The 21,281-nt window shown below is 42.7% G+C and overlaps 1 protein-coding gene across 2 annotated transcripts in view; it reads right to left on the reverse strand.

The window, feature by feature from the left end:
• The window catches only part of FEZ1 (fasciculation and elongation protein zeta 1), a 51,486-nt gene extending 30,517 nt beyond the window's left edge, over positions 1 to 20,969 (reverse strand). The window contains exons 1-3 of one of the 2 annotated variants that reach the window (XM_013979543.2): positions 20,722 to 20,969; positions 15,000 to 15,355; positions 5,655 to 5,754 (exon numbers count right to left, since the gene is read on the reverse strand). In XM_013979543.2, the coding sequence (XP_013834997.1) occupies positions 5,655 to 5,754; positions 15,000 to 15,310 (411 nt within the window). In that variant the 5' untranslated portion in view covers positions 15,311 to 15,355; positions 20,722 to 20,969. The remainder of the gene's footprint in view (positions 1 to 5,654; positions 5,755 to 14,999; positions 15,356 to 20,721) is intronic. The other variant, XM_021063094.1, reaches the window with a different exon arrangement.

A 21,281-nucleotide genomic window follows, 5' to 3' on the forward strand; every position in this document is an offset into this window, starting at 1 on the left:
CGCAGTGGTTAACGAATCCAACTAGGAACCATGAGGTTGCGGGTTCGGTCCCTGCCCTTGCTCAGTGGGTTAACGATCCAGCGTTGCCGTGAGCTGTGGTGTAGGTCGCAGACGCGGCTCGGATCCCACATTGCTGTGGCTCTGGCGTAGGCCGGTGGCTACAGCTCCGATTCAACCCCTAGCCTGGGAACCTCCATATGCCACGGGAGCGGCCCAAGAAATAGCAGCAACAACAACAACAAAAAAAAAAGACAAAAAGACAAAAAAAATAATAATAAAAAAAATTTAAAAATTTTAAAAAATGAATAAATTGGATTATATCACATTGAAAAAAACATTTTCTCTTCAAAAGATAATGTTGAGAAATTTAAAAAGCAATCCATGGACAAGAAGAAAATATTCATAAAACATAAAACAAAGGACCTATATTGGGAATATATGTGTTGAATTAATTTTAAAAAAGAGGCATTAAACTGAGGTGGCTTTAATGCTTCAGAAGCTTCTCAAACAAACCCAAACCAAAGCCTCTAATGCCTCAAGGTTAAGAACTCAAACCAAAGGACAACCAATCACAAACAGCCAACGTTCCCAAATAATACAACCATTCAAGCTAGAGCCAAACAGATATTTTCCTTCCCTTGCTTTCACCTCTTCTCAGTAAAAGACTTTCTTCTAACTCCTGTTACTGGAGCACTCCTAGCCCTTTGGGTTTGGTGCTGTCTGATTCAAATAGATTTTTTTGCTCAAATAAACTCTCAGAAATGGAATACGCCATATTTTATCTTTTAACATGAAGAACCCCCATGACTGATAGGAATACAAACAGCCCACTAAGAAGACGGGCAAAGGATTTGAACAGGCACTTCACCAAAGAAGATACACAGGAGGTGAACAAGCACATGAAAAGATGTTCAACGTCATACGTTACCAGGGAAAGGCAAATTAAAATCCAAATAAAATACTACTACAAACACACTTGAATGACTAAAATCAAAAAGGCTGTCCAGGAGTTCCTGTTATGGCTCAGTGGAAATGAATCTGACTAGCACCCATGAGGACACAGGTTCCCTGGCCTCGCTCAGTGGGTCAAGGTTCCAGTGTTGCCATGAGCTGTGGTATGGGTCGTAGAGGTGGCTTGGATCTGGCCTTGCTGGGGCTATGGTATAGGCCAGCGGCTACAGCTCATATTCGACCCCTAGCCTGGGAACCTCCATATGCTGTGGGTACAGCCCTAAAAAGACAAAAAAAAAAAAAACTCTGTCCATTGCAAGACTTGATAAGGATGTAGATTAACTGGAACTCTTAGAGTTCCTATCATGGCTCAGTGGTTAACGAAACCAACTAGGAACCATGAGGTTGCGGGTTCAATCCCTGGCCTCGATCAGTGGGTCAAAGATCCAGCATTGCCGTGAGCTATGATATAGATCCAAGACACAGCTGGCTCGTATCCTGCATTGCTGTGGCTATGGCATAGGTTGGCAGCTATAGCTCTGATTAGACCCCTAGCCTGGGAACCTCTATATGCCGTGGGTGCAATCCTAAAAAGACAAAAAGCAAAAAAAAAAAAAAAAAAAAAAAAAAAGAATAACTGCAGTTCTCAAACTGGAAAACAGTTAGGCAGTTCCTCAAAAAGTGAAACATACATTTACACTATGACCTAGATATTCCACTCATAGGTTTTTACCCAAGAGATAAAGAGACATAGGTCCACAAAAAGACGTACACAGGAGTGTTCATAGTGGCTTTATTTGCAATATTGAAAAGCTGGAAACAACCTGAATGCCCACTGAGAGATGAATGAAAAAGCAAATTACGGTATATCCATATAACACTACTCAGCACTAAAAGGGAATGATTGTAGATACATGCAAGAAAATAGATGAATATCTAGATAATTAAACTGAGTTTAAAACACCAAGACCCCCCCCCAAGAAAAACAGTACATGCTGCATGATTCCATTTATACAAAATTCTAGAAAATGCAAACTAATCTCTGGTGACAGAAATAGGTTGCCCGAAGATGGGGGGGTGAAAGGGGAGAGTGATGAACATGCAGACATGCTTGCAATCTTAATTGTGGTGATGGTTTCACAGACATATACAATGCCAAAACCTATCAAATCGCACACTTTAACATGTGCTGTTTATTGTATGCCAATTAACCTTCAGTAAAGCTATGATTTAAAAAAGAAAACCAAAGAATGAAAGAAAGGAGTAATACACCATGACCAAGTTGAGTTTAATCTCGAGAATGCAAGGTTAATTTCACATTGAAAATCAATTCATGTAATTCATCACATTGACATAATAAGGGAGAAAACTATATAATCATCTCAATAGAGGCAGAAAATGAAAAAAATTAGTCTTCAGAGAAATAACAAGAAAACATTCCACAATTTAAAATCATGAGCTTCTAGGTCAAAAGGGCCCACAGAGTATAATGCAGAAGTGAATGGAAAAAATAAACAAATAAATTAAAAAACTCACTTTAAGCACATTACTGTAAAACTTCAACTGAGAAAGGAAAAAATGATATCCTAAAAGCTTCTAGAGAGAACTAAAAGAGAGTCACATATAAAAGACAGAGAATCAGAATGGATTTGGTGCTTCTCAACAGCAACTGAAAGCTGGAAGATAAGAGAATGATGCCTTTGCAATTCTAAGCAACCGAAAATAATGCTATCAAGTCAAACTCTCAATCAAGTGTATGGCAGGAGAATAAAGGCCCTCTCATCTTTTCTAATGAATGTATTCCCCTGTACCCTTTCTCAAAAACATACTGAATTTTTTTCACAAAACAAGGGAATATACCCAGAGAAATAAAAATATAGCAGTCAGAGGACACATGAGAGAGGGAGGAAGAATTCCCAGGACAGCAGGTGTGCACCAGATCTAGAGTACAACCAGGGTAGTTTATGGTAGAAAGATGGAGGATACTAGGTTTTTTTAAATTGAATTGAAAGATTATCCGATTTTTTTAAAAACATATTATGAGATTCAGAGTTCACTCAGAGTTTGGGGTTGAACCAATGATAGATATATAGGAAATTAAGCTAATGAAAAAACAAAGCAATTCTTCACTCCAGGTTGAACAATAAGCTATTCTTACAGAACATTACATGATTCAGCAAGAAATAGTATTTACATAGTTTCACTGGTGTGTATATGAACACTGATCTAACCATAAATTGGTGACAAGAGAGAAGGCCAAGTGTGAGTATTTGAGGTGATGCAAAAGAATTAAATCTTATCTTCCATAATAGATAACAGCCAAAATTGTTCATTTTAAATAATCAAAGAAATAGCAATATAAATGTGTTATTTAGAAAACTGTAGGTATCTGCCAAAAGAAACAGCTAAAAGAAGTAGAAATGTTGCCTCTATGGAGTAGGGGTTGCTCTTTGTATTTTTTGTTAAGTCTTATATTAGTTTAAAAGTATTATTTTAAAATTATGTACAAGTGTTACTTTCATTTTATAAAAAGCAAAAATGATTCTTTGTAGTCATAACCCTACAGTTTCTATAGTATTTCATTAAACTACTTAGTTACAGTCACAAGGTTTGAGCAGGTTTGGGAACAAACACAACTGATTCTTGGCAATGAACTAAGAAGTAGAAGAGATAAGCAGTCTTGCTAGAGAGAAGCCAACCAGCCGTGTGCACCCCGCGTGCCAAGGGCATTCGGCCGGCATATTTTACAGAAAGAAAGAAAGCACAGGTTAATATAGCAAGTCGTTTAAACTGAAGTCAGTTAAAGAGCTTCCACTGTAATGAATCCAGATCATAAAGGAGGCTAAACTAAAACAATCTTAATCCATCCACTTTTGCCACCCTGTCCTTTTCCGGCAAGTTAGATGGAAGAAATTCTACAAGGAGCAGAGCTCAAGATCATCCTTCTCAGGGTCATCCAATTTGCCCTGAAATATTAACCCTCTTGAGCGAAATCTGCAAATGAGGATAAACTGGAGTCCTTCTGAAGGGCAAGCTATCTTATACATCCTTTGGCTTAATCCACAAAATGAGTGGCAAGGTGGTGAAGGAGATAAAGCAAAATCTGCCTTTGCACTGTGATGGGCCTGATTTAATTTCAGTAATTAGATTTATTCCATTATTGCCTATCTTCCCCTTTGCATTTTGGGTACGTAATAACCACTCTCCATAAAAGTATTGCAAGAGAAAAAAAGCAGTTGTGAGTTTAAAACAGGACCCGAGATATCACACATCCATGCTAAGTAGTGTGGTAGCAAATCTCTTAGTTTCAATGTTTATTCTGCCCCAGTAATGAAACCGCGAAGTTTGGACTATTTTGGATGGCTGATTATTAGAAGCATTTAAAAGGATATACAGCCACCTTTTCAACAAAGCAGCTGATTGCTGATCTCTTTGCTGTGCTAGTTTGGACAATGACTTGCAGAAATATTACCCAGTAAGGGAAATCCGGTTCCTCCTCTTTTCCTTGGACTCAATTCTGGAGCACCTAGGAAAATCAGATCCATCCCCTACCCCCATCTGCTGAGCCCACAGGATTGTGACAGCCCTTCCTAATAAGAAATTGTCACATTTCCTTTACAGCTGAAACTAGAAAACCAAGGAAGGCAGGAAAAGGCTTTTGGCACGGAGAGACCCTGTAAATGATTTACTTTTCTATATATATCTATTCAACTATAAGGGGCAATTTGGGTCATTCCCATAACTTTAAAAAAAGTTAAATCATGCATAAAAAATTAATCATACACAAATCAACTCAAAATAAGTATTCTCTTAATATTTTTCAGAAGCTTGTAGGCTATTTTCTTCTTTGGCATCAGTAATCAGACTGACCCAGAGGGGAGTTCCCTTGTCGCCCAGTGGGTTAAGGACTTGGCATTGTCACTGCAGTGGCTCAGGTCATTGCTGTGGTACAGTTTCAATCATTGGCCAAAAACAAAAACAAAAACAAAAAAAACAACTGTAACTCAGGTCTAGTCATAAGTGTCTCATTGGTTGAGTTTCACAAAAAATTCCTCTTCATTGTGTGGTCGCCTCACTATTATCTGGGCCCCAACTCTGGCAATTAGCCTGGCCCTGAGCTTGTCACTAGTCTGTCAGCACTTGCTCTCAATTCTGTTTTGGATTGGACTGAATGGTTCATTTTGGATGGGAAACCCTGATTTTTTTTTTTTTTTCTTTAGCCACCATCATCATCATCATCATCATCATCATCATCATTATTATTATTATTATTTTGGCTGTGCCTACAGCATGCAGAAGTTCCCTGGCCTGGGATGGATCCCACACCACAACAGGGACCATGCCAGATCCTTGACCCACCGAGCCCCCAAGGAACTCCTTAGCTATCATTATCTGAACACGAAAGAAACCCATGATATTCACTCTCCTCTCTTACTTAGATCACCTTATTCTGCATGTTGTAGTACACAGATGAACAACAGAAGTTACCTGGGTTTACCTTTTGTACCATCACTCCAATCACCTCATATACCCTGGATGCCCCCCTTCATCTTATGTTTCACTTCCTCTACAACTCCTACCTCCCCAGCAATGATGCTGAGCTTCATTACATAATGGGGAATAGTGCTGAGTTACTGAGTGTTTTTCCAACTGGAATCCACCTCTTCTCAAGCCCTATTAAGTTGGGGGCCCCAGAGAGGTACCTCAGTGTCAGAGCCATTGCCATTCAGAGCCTCCATGTTTGGGTCCCTCCAGTCTTCCGAGAGTGAAGGGATGTAATTGTCTGTCAGAGCATCCCAGACCCTGTAAACAAAGAGAGGCTCTCATTAGCGCACATCTGTGGCCTGGCCCCGCCTGGAGGAAGGAAGAGCTGGGCCAGGGGAGGAGAGAGGCTTCTGTGTGTGCCAGGCTGAGATCATCTGCCTTCCAGCCTGCAGGACCAAAGCAGCTTAAAAAGTGAATTACAGGCACTACCAGGAGAGAAAGAGCCAAGAGAATGGACCCTGGCCAGGAGCTTCAGTGTGAAAGGTGTTTTTTTCCTCAAGGGAAGAGGAATTTCTCACCAAGGAGATACAAATGGTAGCCATACAAACACCTCTGGCAATAGATAAACTGCCCCTGAAACTAAATCTGCCCGTTAGCCAAATGGCTCTTGTCTCTTGAACCTAAGGAATGTCCCTGTTTTCCTTTCTTGTGGGCAGAGGAGAGTGAGAGGGGGAGGGAGGGAGAGAGATCAAATGAGATCTGGGCAGATTTTCTGGCTGAATCTCATTAAGATCAGGGTCATCCTCTCCTTTATACAGTACAATTGACCCTTGAATAACAGGAGTTTAAACTATGAGCATCCATTTATATGCGGATTTTTTTTTCACTCAACATTGTAGTACCAGTATTTTCATTTTACAGATCTTTGAATTAGCTAAGTGCGGGAAAAGTTTGTGTTGGATTAGAGATCACAATACGTGGACTCAGAAGAACTAGGATTTGAGTCCTGATTCGACTGAATCTGTTTCAGCTTCCTTGTCATTTACCAATTCCTTTGTTTTTGAGGCAGAAACACCTCCCCCCCCATGTTGTTCAAGGGTCGACTGTATTTCACTTTCAGATGGCTGCAATCTAAACGGTTAAGAATTAACTCTTTGACATCTAATGTAGTAAGGGGAGGATGCCAATGCAATTGATGCTATTAATGTTCTAGCGAACCCAGAGTGGCACGATCCTGTCCTCTAGCAATGTGGAGTCTACCCGTAAAGTCCCCATCATGAGACTAAGTGAGGAAAGGAACCAATGACTACACCACTGTCTACACAATTAGGTTTGTGGGGTTTTGGGGGTTTTTTTTGTTTTTGTTTTTTTGCTTTTTAGGACCTCACCTGTGGCATATGGAGGTTCCCAGGATAGAGGCTGAATCGGAGCTACAGCTGCTGGCCTGTGCCACAGCCACAGCAACTCAGGATCCTAGTGACCTACACCACAGCCCACAACGGCACCAGATCCTTAACCCACTGAGTGAGGCCAGGGATTAAACCTGAAACCTCATGGTTACTAGTCAGATTTGTTTCTGCTCTGCCACAATGGGAACTCCCACAATTAGTTTTTAGCGCAGGAAGATGTGGTTCCCTTATTAACCTTATTCTTCAAGTCCTAATAGGTACATTATAAGAAAGGATAGTCTACTATTCTTTTTGCTTAATTCATTTCAGAAAGATTTTCCTGGGGAGGGGAAAGCAGGGAGGGGACTGGGGGAAACTCTTAAGGCACAAACACTCACACGGGAAATAAATAAATTAGTCAACATCAGTAAACCAAGCTCCCAAAATAATGCCATTCCTGGAAGCCAGCAGCACATGAATTATATACTACGTAATGATAAATGAGGGCTTGATGCAATCTCCTTCAGGTACTTGTGCTTTTCAAACAATAGTGATACCTGAGAAACAAGGTAAAGAAGGCACTTTTTATTTAGATACACTAATATAAGGAAATAGCTGTTTTGTTTTGTTTTTTTTTTTTTTTGTCTTTTTTGTTGTTGTTGTTGTTGCTGTTTCTTGGGACGCTCCCGCGGCATATGGAGATTCCCAGGTTAGGGGTCGAATCGGAGCTGTAGCCACCGGCCTACGCCAGAGCCACAGCAACGTGGGATCCGAGCCGCCTCTGCGACCTACACCACAGCTCACGGCAACGCTGGATTGCTAACCCACTGAGCAAGGGCAAGGACCAAACCCGCAACCTCATGGTTCCTAGTCGGATTCGTTAACCACTGCGCCACGACGGGAACTCCTGTTTTTTTGTTTTTTGTTTTTTGTTTTTTTTGTCTTTTTGCCATTTCTTGGGCTGCTCCCTTGGCATATGGGAGGTTCCCAGGCTAGGGGTCTAATCAGAGCTGTAGCCGCCAGCCTACGCCAGAGCCACAGCAACTCGGGATCCGAACCGCGTCTGCGACCTACACCACAGCTCACAACAACGCTGGATCGTTAACCCACTGAGCAAGGGCAAGGATTGAACCCGCAACCTCATGGTTCCTAGTTGGATTCGTTAACCACTGCACCATGACGGGAACTCCCGGAAATAGCTGTTTTAAAGGAAGCAAGTACGTATACCTATGGATCAAATTCAAAACATGACAAATTATGGCATAAGATGCTGAAAAGAGGGAGACCCCCTTGTGGCTCGGTGGAAACAAAGCTGACTAGTATCCATGAGGATGCAGGTTCAACCCCTGGCCTCGCTCAGTGGGTTAAGGATCCTGCATTGTCGTGAGCTGCGGTGTAGGTCACAAACACATTGGTCCGGCATTGCTGTGTCTGTGGTGTAGGCCTGTGGCTACAGCTCCAATTCGACCCCTAGCCTGGGAACTTACATGTGCCATGGGCGTGGCCCTAAAAAAAAAAAAAGATGCTGAAAAGATAAGTACACATTTCATATATATATATATATATAAATAAAAAGATGCATATAAAATATGTGTGTGTGTATATATATATATATATATAAGAGCACAGCCACTTGAAATCAGATACATAAAGTGGGGGAGGGAAGCGTTCTTAACATGTATAAAATCAGGAAGGAATGCTATACAATACACAGGTGTAAGCAAGGAGATTTTCCTGGTGCACAGTGCAGACAACTTGGTGATGAAACAAAAGGAACTCAAGAAAACACAATTTGATGGCACTGTTTTGGTTATCCACTTATTTTTTTCCTACAATTACAAGAAAACACTTGGAGAGAGCTCATCAAGTGTTCATTAGACATCTATTCAGCAGGATATCAGAGTCTACACCTTAAACATAGCTGATAATCCAGTTTCCATCAAGCACCATTACAGCTTCATTAATCCAGCCTAATTTTAAATCCAAGTCTCATTAGCATTCCAAAGCCAAGAGGCAAATATGATTTGCTGCCTCCAAAACAAAACTCCCAGCACTACACTCACACTAGAAAGGTCAGCCAACAAGCCCTCTCTGCATCATGCATTATGCCCTCTGCCAGGAGAATGGACAACACGCATGCAGACACTGACCTTTGGGTCAGTCCCTGCAGCAAGTGCCTGGAAAAATGAAATTCAGCAAAGCCCCAAATAGGCAGGAGCCTTTTGAACCTCTCCTAGACAGGGCGGAAGCTAGGATCTTTAACAGACTGCACTTTCTAATGACCTTGAAATTGTTTACATCCTTAAAGTGACACTCTCAAACAATTTAGGGCCACAAGTTTTCTCACCTGAGTCTTCACGGACATTCTCTGGATTTCATCTCTGATTCTAGATTTTTATTTTTTAATTTTAATTTTTTAAATTTTTTTTGCTTTTTAGGGCCATACCTGCAGCATATGGAAGTTCCCAAGCCACGAGTCAACTCAGAGCTGGAGCTGCCAGCCCACGCCACAGCCTCAGCAATGCAGGATCCGAGCTGTGTCTGTGACCTACACCACAACTCACCACAACGAAGAACCCCCGACCCACTGAGTGAGGCCAGGGATCGAACCCACATCCTCATGGATACCAGCTGCATTTGTTTATGCTGAGCCACAATGGGAACTCCTAATTATAGATTTTAGTGACAATTCCCTAAACCTTTATCTCCTTGAGATTTTAAGCCATCCTCATTCTCTTTCAGGTCTTCGTCTTCCTTTCTGACTGGCACGCTTTTTATCCTTTGAGGTTCTTAAACAACCTTTAAAATATAGCCGCCCTCATCTCCTTGCACACCCTTCCTATACTTATTTAGTGACCATTTAACAATAACAGTTATTACTATAGGAGTTCCCATCGTGGCACAGTGGTTAACGATTCCGACTAGGAACCATGAGGTTGCAGGTTCGATCCCTGGCCTTGCTCAGAGGGTTAAGGATCTGGCATTGCCGTGAGCTGTGGTGTAGGTCGAAGACATGGCTCAGATCCCACGTTGCTGTGGCTCTGGTGTAGGCCGGCAGCTACAGCTCTGATTAGACCCCTAGCCTGGGAACCTCCATATGCTGCGGGTGCGGCCCTAAAAAAGGCAAAAAGACAAAAAAAAAAAAAAAAAAAAGTTTATTATTGTAGACATACTACAGTATATATTTAAAATATATACCTTTACTATATGTATTTAGAATATATACTATTATGTTATGTATTATATATATAATACATACACATATAAAAACAAATACATATTTATACTATATCATTATATTATATTATATACTATATATATAAGTAGCAGCCAAACTTACTGAGGGTTTACTATATATAAACCAGGTACTATCCTAAATTCTTTATGTGGATTAATTCATTCATTCCTCACAACACCTCTATAAGGCAGATATTGAGGGAAAGAAAACAGAAAACCTGAAATATAGAAAGGTTGATTAACTTGTCTAAATTCATACAACCAGTAATGACAGAGGTAGGATTTGAACCCAGGCAACATAGTTGCAGAGCCTACATTCCTACCCACACAACTCTTTCAATTTTTCATGAATTTTACGATTGTCATTGGCATGGGCATCAGAACAATATACCAGGTTCCAAATCCCAACACAGAACAGCAGTTCAGCAACTGACTCCATGTGAAAAGTCCACAACTACATGATTCTGGACATTGTGCTTTCATCAGTCTGCAGAAAGAGAAATGGCAAGAGCAGTGGGACACATGCCTGCTTTCTGCCCAGATCTCCTGCCCCAGGGAAGGTTAAATGGAAGACAGAGGCAGGCACACGGGCAGGGAGGCAGCCCCGGGAATGAAGAGTGGGCGGTGGGAGGGAAGAACCCAGAGCTTCTGTGAGGAAGAGAAACAGGACTGACATTTCTCCCCAGAGAGCTTACCTATCCTCGCTTAAGCAGTTCTTGCGAAGAGATACATTCCCTATTAGAGGTACCTGGGGTGGACTGTAAAATTCTACCTCCTTATCTTGGAGAAAGGAGACTTTGAAAGCCATTCACTATATCTTTCATCAAAGAACTAAGTTTAAACAGATCCCTCAATTCCTGTTATTATGCTGCTCTGGCATGGAGATCCAATTTGCTCCCTCAGTCCCTATCATAATAGAAAAGCCTTTTCAGGTGCATACTGTACATCTTGGGCTTAGATACCTGTGAAACTGGGTAAAGATCTTTCACTGTGGAGGGCTAGGGATTTGGAAAAGGATAAGGAAACTGAACAGAATGGGCTAGACAAGACATGTATAAAAAAGTCTGGGTCTGGAACTGGCAACATAGCCATCAAGGCTGCATTAACCCTGCTATACACACACGCACCCCTATATACCAATTTCCGGAAATACAGTAGACAGCTTAAAGTGGTGATTAGATTTATAACTTGGTAACATTTCCCTTAAGCCCCTCTAGGCTGACTACTGCCCTTGTCCAAGTGTTTTACTTGGGTTGAGTCAGACCAATAGCCACACTTCCATGTGTATTAACATGAGTACCCTTCTGCTGTTAACACTTAGGAATTAGGAATTATTAACACATTAATGACTTTGAACAACTTTTTTGATTCTTTCAAATGCTTACATAGAATCCATACTATTTCTGCCTTTTATATGGGGAAACAGAACCTCTGAGAAAAGAACTAACTTTCCTAAAAGTCACATTTATCTGTTTGTCAACTTTCCCTCTCTAATTATTTGGTATTTGCCTATCTTCAACTTAAAGCGTAGCTGACTACAGCCTGTTTATTTATTGCATGCGAACTTGACTTTTAACATCACTTTTATCCCAATAATTCTAGCTGAAGAACAGGAAACTGTGAGGGTTCTCACATGTTTGGCCTCTCTGTCTCCAGGGTCCTTGTAGGAGGACTCACAGGGACCCCAGTGAGGCAGCAAGTGGGGTGAGGGCTGTCCATTCCTACTCTGGAAGCCTCCAGGTCCAATCTTTTATAATAAAGGAAAGGGGATCCCACCTATGCAAAGAAGAGGTTCTGGAACATTTTCTAAATTTAACAACAGGAAATGTATATGCGAATCTGACCCTGTTTTAATGCTTAGCACTTCCATGTCCTGACAAATCAAAGATAAGTTGATACCTCAGCTGGCAGTTGCAAAGGAGACTTAAAGAAATCAAAACTTAAAAGGGAATCATTGCATTTGCTTTATGATTTGTGCTATTTTTAAGGAGGCTAGTCTGACAAAGAATTTCATTGTTTTTGTTTTAAGCTTCTGTTAGGTAGTTCCAACCCACCCAAAACTCTTTCAATTCATTGGAGGCTGAAATCTCTAACTATTAAACCTAAACAAGTTTATTAGAACACCAAAGCTGGGCTCAGGAGGTTATTACTAGGTTGGACGTTAAATTATCTTTTTCCTTTACTTCGCCATAATTTTACAGTTGTAATATCTGGTGAGGTGTCTATAAAACACAGTGTGTAATTTAATTCTAATTTTTAAGTTTAAATAAACAGAATGCCTAGAAAGCACAATTAATATTTCTCTTCCTGGAGTTCCCGCCATGGTGCAGTGGGTTAAGACTCTGACTGCAGTGGCTCAAGTCAGCCCTGAGGCACGGGTTCCAGCCCGGCACAGTGGGTTAAGGATCTGGCATTGCCACAGCTATGGCATAGGTCACAACTGCAGCTCAGATTTGATCCCTGGCCCAGGGAACTTCCATTTGCCACAGGTGCAGTCATAAAAGAAAAAAATTTTTTAAATCTCTCTTTCCAGATTCCTCCCACTATACTACCCCCAAATCATATTTTATCTTTAAGGAATTATTCAACCTTTGGACATTTAGCTGAGGCAGTCAATGAGGCAGACAAGTCAGAAAAATCAGGATGTAAAGACCAATAATCTCTTGTGTGACAGTAATTAACATTGAGTGGCCTCTGTTAATGTGCTAGAAAAGAGTGAGGACCTGCATGCTGAGCCCCCATCCTTAATGAGGCAGAGGGGTGGCTTAGACAGGAGAGAAATGATTTGTTGGAAGAATAAGGGATTTTCAGAGCACAGCCTGGGTGAGGTGAGAAATTAGGTTCTTTGCTAGTCCTTAGCCCCGCTTCATCAAGATCGAGCTCCAGAGGTTTCAAAGATAAGAGCTCATGCAGGCAACTAGAGTTAAGAGACGAGCCCAAGGTCACACAGCGAGTTAGTGAGAGTATGAAAATGACCATTCATAGTCTTAGTGTTTCTAGTTCATTGCCTGGTGCAATGAACTGGAGTAAAAATTACTCAGTCTAATAATGCCCCAGAGCCATTCTTTTTTTTTGACTTCAAGGAGTTGAGCAAATTATAATGCTCAGAATCTAAAAGAATCAGTTTGAAACTCTGAACTGAAACAAATAACCCACACGTACAGCACTGGTCACCAGAACGAAATGTTCTCTGTGACCATGACATCAGAGGAGCATTAATTGAAAAGAATAGAAGAGAATGGTGTGGGCCTAGAAATGCAATACATGCACCTCTGAGGTTCTGTATCATTCATTGCTCATCCAATTCACTCAATATTCAATATCTCATTCAAAAAAATATCATTTGATCATTTCTATACACCATGCATTGTGTTAGTGGGGATATAATAATAAGACAGACACATATGCAGCTGCTGATTTCACAAAGATACAGGTTTAGTGGTCATCAAAGAAGCAACTATCTGCCAAATACAATCAGGTTCAATCCTGCAGAACAGACCTCTTACCCCACTTACTTATGGGCAACTTTTCCCACCCAAGTCCATAAAAAGAGAAACCAAGAGTACAGTTGCCCTAAACTTCTACTACCAACTGTTTGACATTTCTTGTATGAGCCCTAAAGAACAGCTGATGCATACTTGATCCTTAGAGGGAATTGATGCCTATTTTTACTAAATACCCCAACACCTTTCTAGAATTTGTTTAACAAATCATCCCCTTCTTCTCTTTCCAGTTCCTCTTTGAACAGTACTTTTCTCAAATCCCTGTCCTTGACTTCTGTTAAGACCCTGAAAGGTGGCTAGGAAGTGATACAGGGGATCTGCATATTCAAAAGCCACTTCACCTGCTTTCATCTTTTTTATTTATTTATTTATTTATTTATTTTGTCTTTTTGCCATTTCTAGGGCCTCTCCCGTGGCATATGGAGGTTCCCAGGCTAGGGGTCTAATCGGAGCCATAGCCACCAGCCTACACCAGAGTCACAGCAACGCGGGATCTGAGCCGTGTCTGCAACCTACACCACAGCTCACGGCAATGCCAGATCCTTAACCCACTGAGCAAGGCCAGGGATCGAACCTGCAACCTCATGGTTCCTAGTCAGATTCATTAACCACTGAGCCACTATGGGAACTCCGTCATCTTTATTTTGTCCAGGGTAATTCCTTGTACTCTAAGTTCAATTTGTATGCTTTCTTATTTGGACATATCTTAACATTGGTAGATAATTTTCCAGTCTTGAGAGGGTTGTAAACAGTTTAGAGATTTTCATAATTCTGGTGTTTCATGAAGCAAATTGTTCCAATGACATAGATTCCTCCGTCACAGTTAATTAATTTTCCCCCCAGTCCTTTAATATCTGGGTGGATTACTACAGATATCAAGAAAGCTTAAGATAGACAAACCCCTAAATTTACATGACCATGAAATTTGATTTTGTATCTAGGAAAATCTATTGCCTAAAAATCCTTTGTTCCTTTGTGGTTTCAACTTAAGAAGGCTTTATGGGTAATCTTAAAGGGACATAATAGAAAAACGGCAGCAGCTACCAGGGCACTGCCCCACTAATGGAAAAATATAAGTAATATGCCATGAACCCAAGGATAGTTCTATGTTCTATGTTCAGGAGCCCCAGCCCTCAGGGCTTATGTCTGAAGCAAGAGAGCAATTAAGATGCCTTACTCGGGAGTTCCCATTGTGGTGCAGTGGAAACGAATCCGACTAGCAACCATGAGGTTGTGGGTTCAATCCCTGGCCTCATCCAGTGGGTTAAGGATCTCATGTTGCCATGAGCTGTGGTGTAGGTGGCAGGCGGAGCTCGAATCCTGCATTGCTGTGGCTGTGACATAGGCCGGCAGCTGCAGCTCCAATTCAACAGCCTGGGAACTTTCATATGCCATGGATGTACTCCTAAAAAGAAAAAGAAAATAGATGCCTTACTCCTCATCCTGCAGGGTCTCCTCCTCCTCTTGGATCTGGAACTGGTTCTTCACGGGAGCTAGGTTCTCAGTCTTGGCATTGTAGTTCCGAAAGCAGACATTGAGCTTCTCATCAAATTCATTCACCAGGTCCTCCATGGACTTGAAGCTGATTATTTCAGAAGAAAAATTTTCAAGCTCAGAGAGGGAGGGGTCCTCCAGGTGGTGGGGAGATGAGCCGTAGAAACACCGGGGCTTCTCCTCCAGCTCCTCCGAGCAGCTGGGCCGAAGGTCCTCAAATTCTTCATCCAAACTCACCAGTGGGGCCTCCATTTTTGCACAGCAATAAGACAACTGCAACGTTCAGGATTTGTTTAGCTAGAAGAAATAAATATGTAGTAATGTGAGCTAGGATTGGGCTTTTCCTGCCAGCTCTGCTGAGGAAACATAATTACTTATTCCATTACTCTCATCCCTCTAAAAACAAAGATGCTACTTTACTGGCATCCATTGCTTCTGTACGTCCTCACCATTATACCCTTAAGGAGTTCAAATATCACTGTAAGTGTGAATAATATTAACCTAACTAGTGTAAATTCTAGAAACACACCTGCTTCCAATCCCCCGCTCCAAAAACCAAAGCATAAGTGGTTAAATATACAGCCCCTGGACCAGACTGCCTAGGTTTGCATCCTGCTCTGCCCCTTGCCAGTTGTGACCTTAGCGGTTGCTTAATTTCTCTGTACTCCCTTTTATTCTTCTCAAGACAAATAATAACAGCACCTACCTTCAATGGTTCTCCTAAGGGTTAAAGGAGTCAAAATAAGTAAGTACTTAGAATGGTGCCTGGCAGATAATAAACATCATCGATGTTCAATTTATGTTCTCTGTTGTTGTCATTATTATTATTACCACCACCAAAGGTCCACATCCTTTGTGCTCTCAAAACTGAAAATTTTTCCTAACTTATTTGAGGGGAAAAAATCTGCCCTAAACTCATTTGGCAACTAAACCTGATATACATGAATATAGAGCTGTTTATGGTTTTAATTTATCCATTTACTGTGTTTTGCTGCAGGAATTTTAATTTTTTAAATGATAGTGATTGCTGCGCCAGCCCCCAGGGGATGATATGCAGACTATGCACTCTATCACTCTATCTGTTATTTGAGATAATCTAAATTCCAAAACACGCCTGGCCCCAAGGGTTTGGGGTAGGGTTTTTGTGGACTTGGGTATTACTACCCTCATTAATAAGTGATGGACTCGTTTGAACACGAATAGAGATGGCCAAAGAAGCACCTGAGTTTTTCCCAGTCACACAGCATATGTCTGGGATGAGAAGAATGGACTAAATGACCTATTATCTTCTAAAAGACAGACCCAGCCCCCCACTTCCAGAGCCAGACCCCAAACCCACCTTGGGCACTGCACCCTGGAAGGCTGTACACTCAGGCCTCCTTTATTTCCCAACAGCTCCGGGCCCTCTTTACACACCGCCTTCAACAGTGAGTTCTCCATCTGTGTGTATATCCAAGCCCTTCCCCAATTTTAATTTAAATTCCTCGAGGGCACAGACGTCCTCTGGACACCCTTCACCGTTTCTGGCACACACTGCCTGCGGTGAGGCCATCAATCAATGTATGCTCATTGAAAAACGGTCCTCTGTCCCCCATGTACGGTGTTGGTTTGCCATTTCAGGCAGCACAAACGTTAGCATTATTGTCTCTCATTCCCTTCTCTACCTGCTCAGCTTCCTTCCCTGGAACCCAGAAGGGCAACCAAACTTTTCTCTGCTGGCTGTGTGATGAATGATCCAGCTAGATGCTTACATTGGAACCACGACCTGAGCAGAACCAAACAGACAGCAAAAACCTCTATCTACAAAACGAAAAGTCTCTATTCACTATTCTGTGGTAGCCTATATGGGAAAAGAATCTGAAAATGAATGGATATATGTATATGTATAACTGAATCACTTTGCTGTACACCTGAAACTAACACACCATTGTAAATCAACTATACTCCGATATAAAATAAAAAGAAATAAATTAATTTAAAAAAACCTAATATTCTAAATAAGCAAGGCAAAATGTATGCTGGGTGAGGACCCAGAGAGTTCTTACTGTGATTTTACCAGGATTAAGTCGATTACCACCAGATCATATCAAAACATATTCTGAGAATTTATAGTTTGCAAAGGCAACAAGATAGGACCTCGGAATACAAAAAGGTACAAGAGCAGCATGAAAGCTTGGAAAGAACACAAGCTCAAGAGCCGACAGACTTATCAATGGCTGTTTCAATGATAAGCATTGTGGGTCCTGATTTAATCATTTATTAAAATGAAAGTGTTGGTACAGAGATAACACCTCTGGAAATTAATTTTAATAACTTGCTAACTTATATTATTTTAATTGTCATAATATACTTTAATATTTTAATTTAATCCAATATATCCAAAATAACTACATTTCAAAATGTAATCCATATTTTTAACTATTAAGACATTTTACCTTTTTTTTTCAAAGTAAGTCTTTGAAATCTAGTGTCTATTTTATATTTACAGTACAGCTCCATATGGACTAACCACATTTCAAGTGCCCGAGAGTCACACGTGGCCAGTGGCTACCATACTGGACACCCCAACTATTAAGCAATACACAACTAACTGCCCACTAGGGGTTCTTCACCTGTGGTCTCCAGACCACTAAGGGCTCTTTGAATATAACTATATTTTATTTTATGCATTCAAAAACATATTTGGAGAAGGATCCTAAAGGTTTTTCTACATTGCCAAAGTGATCCACAGCACACACAAAAAAGATTAGGAATCCCTGAGTGCCAAAAAAAAAAAAAATAAAGAGTTCAGAAAAGATTGCTGAGTGCAATAGTTGGTAAGAAAGGTTTTACAGACAAACAGGATTTGTGTTGTGAGAGGAAAGGATGACTCTAACAGTTAAGTGCCTGGACCCCAGGTTTCCATCCTGGTCCTATCACTTCCCAGCTGAAAGACTTTAGGCAAATTATAAGCCTCTCCGTGCCTCAGTTTCCTCATCCATTAAATGGGGGTTAAAATAGTACTTATATTGGAAGTTAATTTGTGGAATAAATGAGACAGTCTCTGAAGTGCAAAGCACAACATGTGGAATACAGCCTATCCAGTAAATGTCAAAGATGTTAGGAAAGCAATGATAGCTTAGTTACATGGAAGTGTGATGTGAGAGTGCTTCAAATAAAGGAAAAACTATCCTTGTCATCATATTCTATGTATGATGCTTCAAATATTTATCAAATGAGAGAACTATTGTTGAATGAATTTTATTGTCTTTTTTAGTAAGGCACCCCCACTTTTTTCAATTTATTTAGTCAAAGCTTCTCACATCACTGATTCCATTTCAAAAAGACATGAAAGCTAACCAGCTGGTACTCCAGATTTTTACACTTCCTTTAAATTTGTACTCTTCTCTGGAGGGGACAAGAGAGCTGGAATTAGAAGGTGATACCAAGAAGGAAGCCGATTTGAAACGGCACAATCTATGCCATTAACCAGCAACAAGAGGGCGATCTAACCAGAATCTAGGACTATGATTGAGCTTTGAGTGTTGGCAACAAGGTCGATTATTCTGAAAGCACCTATCCTCAGCCTAGGCAGGTTCTAGAAAAAAATGGGTTCACCTAGAAGATTATGAAAGAAGAAATGGATATCACAGCTCTAGAGTTCAGAATGTAACCCTGTGAACAGTCTACAATGAAGCCTCATTTCTTTTCATCAGCTCACTACCCCAGAGCCAAGAAGCTCTGCATGAACCACCAGCTGGGGATGAAGCTAAAACTGAGAGCCTGCATTGGGAATCCGAAGTCATTGGACACCAAAATAGAGCCCAGCATTTGTAGAAAGACCCCTGGCTGTGGCAGAGGAGTTGAGAGCTAGGCACCTGAGCCCAGCCACCGCAGCAACCTCGAGGAAGGGCTCTGGGTTCAGCTGGCAGTCCTTAAATAGTGCCCCTTCTCTCCTTCCTTTACTTCACTTTCTTATGCTCTTCTCTCTTGGTGGGGTGCCTTTGTCCCCCAGCTGAGATGTCCTACCCTTGCATCCTGTCAGGCTTACCCCTGTCTTCAGTCACAGCTCCTTTCAGAGACCTCCTCCCCTTAAAAGCTAGGGTTAATTCATCTGAGAGCTTATCCTCTTGCTCTATACTTCCAAAATCAATTTGGGAAAAAAAAAAAAAAAACATGAAGAGTGGCAGAAAGAAGGAACCATAGGAGGAAGTCTTGTCTTTTTCTCTTTATCATAGAACAAGACTGCAGGGCTATAGTTTGCTTATGTCCTATAATCTATCCCATTTGTTTCGACTCCCAATAGATGGTGTAAGTTGGAGAAGAAAAGACGGCTCAGAGCTTAACAGAGACCAAGTAGGAAACACATAAGTCTCTCATGCAGCAAAACGATGCACTGGCTGCAGCTTGAGGCTGCAGTACCATTTCCCAGGGCCTGCTTTGCTGAGCTGAGCAGCAGAGAATTCACCATGCCTCCCCCTGCTGGGCCCCTGCACTGCCACACAGGCCTTTCCATCTCCCCTTCTTCTCACTGCTTGCCCCATAGATCATTTGATTCTATGCCCTCCCCGATACATCCCTAAAGCTGCCCTCCACTGATTCACCCTGGGTTTCCCACTGCTCCTCAGTAAAACCCAGCAGTGTACATGTTTGTGCCAGCTTCACATTCTGATGGAAAGAGAGTATTTCACTGCACGTAAGTCAGCAACCCCTTTGTGGTTCGGCTTCCCCCTTTCCCCCTCCTCCTGCTGCTCCATTCACCCTCATCTCACACACCCCCTCCCCCAGGCTGATGGGGTAAAGAAAAAGCTCCTCCAAGCCAGCGAGCACAATGCCTGGTGCTCCAAGAAAACCAGGCTTATCCCGCTCAGGCCGCACACATACTCCACGGCCGTTTTGGTCAAACAGGACTGGGACATGGGAGCAGGCGAGGGAAAGGGGCAAAAGAGAAACAGAGGAGGCTCTGTCAAGAGATGGGCTCCCAGCTCCAGAGGCCCTGGGCCAACAGGAGGGCAGCGCGTCCCCACCACCATCACACTTGTCCTTTCTCCGACCTGTTCCACCGTAAAACAATCGCTCCGCGGGCGTCTGCTGCAGCTGCCAGCGGTTCTGACACTGCAGGAATGCACAGTCCTGGGGAAAGGCTCGGCGCCCCAGGGAGGGGCACAAGCAGGGTGGGAGGTCAGGTTCTTAGAGGCATAGACGATTCTGGGGCGTTTAAGGGAGCCAGACCAGATAACGGTCCTGGGAGGAGGTACCGACCCACTGCTCCAGCATCATCAGGCAGCATTCCCTGCCTACCCCCAACCCCCAAACTCCGCCGCATACACACACACACACACACACACACACACACACACACACACACACACACACACACACACACACACACCCCAGGCCTGGCCGAGGCTCTGATGATGTTTGACGTGCCTATCATCCCATAGCTCCCGGCCCCCCGGGCATTGCTTCCCCGCTGCTCTCCCTTGAAGGGCTGGGCAGGAGAGCGACGGCCTCCGGGATCTTCCTTTCCGATTCCAGGATGGGACAGGATGGGGTGCAGAGCTGCGGCGCCCCCAGACCTGTCGGCCGGAGTCCCGAGTAGCGGGGCCTCTTTCACCACCCCCGTTCCACCCCACCCACGACAGGGAGTCGGTCCGGACTAAGGTCGCCCCCCGCGATGGCACCTGTGCGGGTCCTGGCGAAGGGAGGCGGATCGCGGGGCTCAGCTGGACACCCCCATCCAAGGGCCGCAGCGAGCGGCCAGAGCACAGCGCAGCGACAGCGGCAGCGGCAGCGGAGAAGCCAGGGCTCCCCCCGCAGCTCTGCCGGCGCCCGGCTCCGCTCCCCTCCTCCACCCCGCCCCCTCCGACCCCTCCCCTGCGCTCGTGCCCCGACTCGGGGGACGCGCCTGGACCGGGCACGCGCTTGCGCCGGGCACGCGGAGGCCCTGAACGTCATCCTCTCGTTAACATTCATAGCACTGCTTGGTGCATGTGGCCTGCCTTTATTAATATTTATGAATTACTATTTCTCCCTCCTTTAACACTGGCCTTTCTGCTTCCCTCATGAATATTCAGAAGCTCAAGATGTGTGCTTGCAATAACTCCCAGTGTGAATTTCTCACAGGGCCTGACATGTATCTTCTCCATAAAAACATAGGCTGAGTGGATGGGCAGGTGGATGCCAGCAGATACTCTCAAAGGCCTCCCTGGACTTTCCGGACTCCCCATTCTACTATTCCAGG

This window comes from Sus scrofa, chromosome 9 (genome assembly GCF_000003025.6).
Source record: "Sus scrofa isolate TJ Tabasco breed Duroc chromosome 9, Sscrofa11.1, whole genome shotgun sequence".
Classification (NCBI taxonomy): Eukaryota; Metazoa; Chordata; class Mammalia; order Artiodactyla; family Suidae; genus Sus; species Sus scrofa.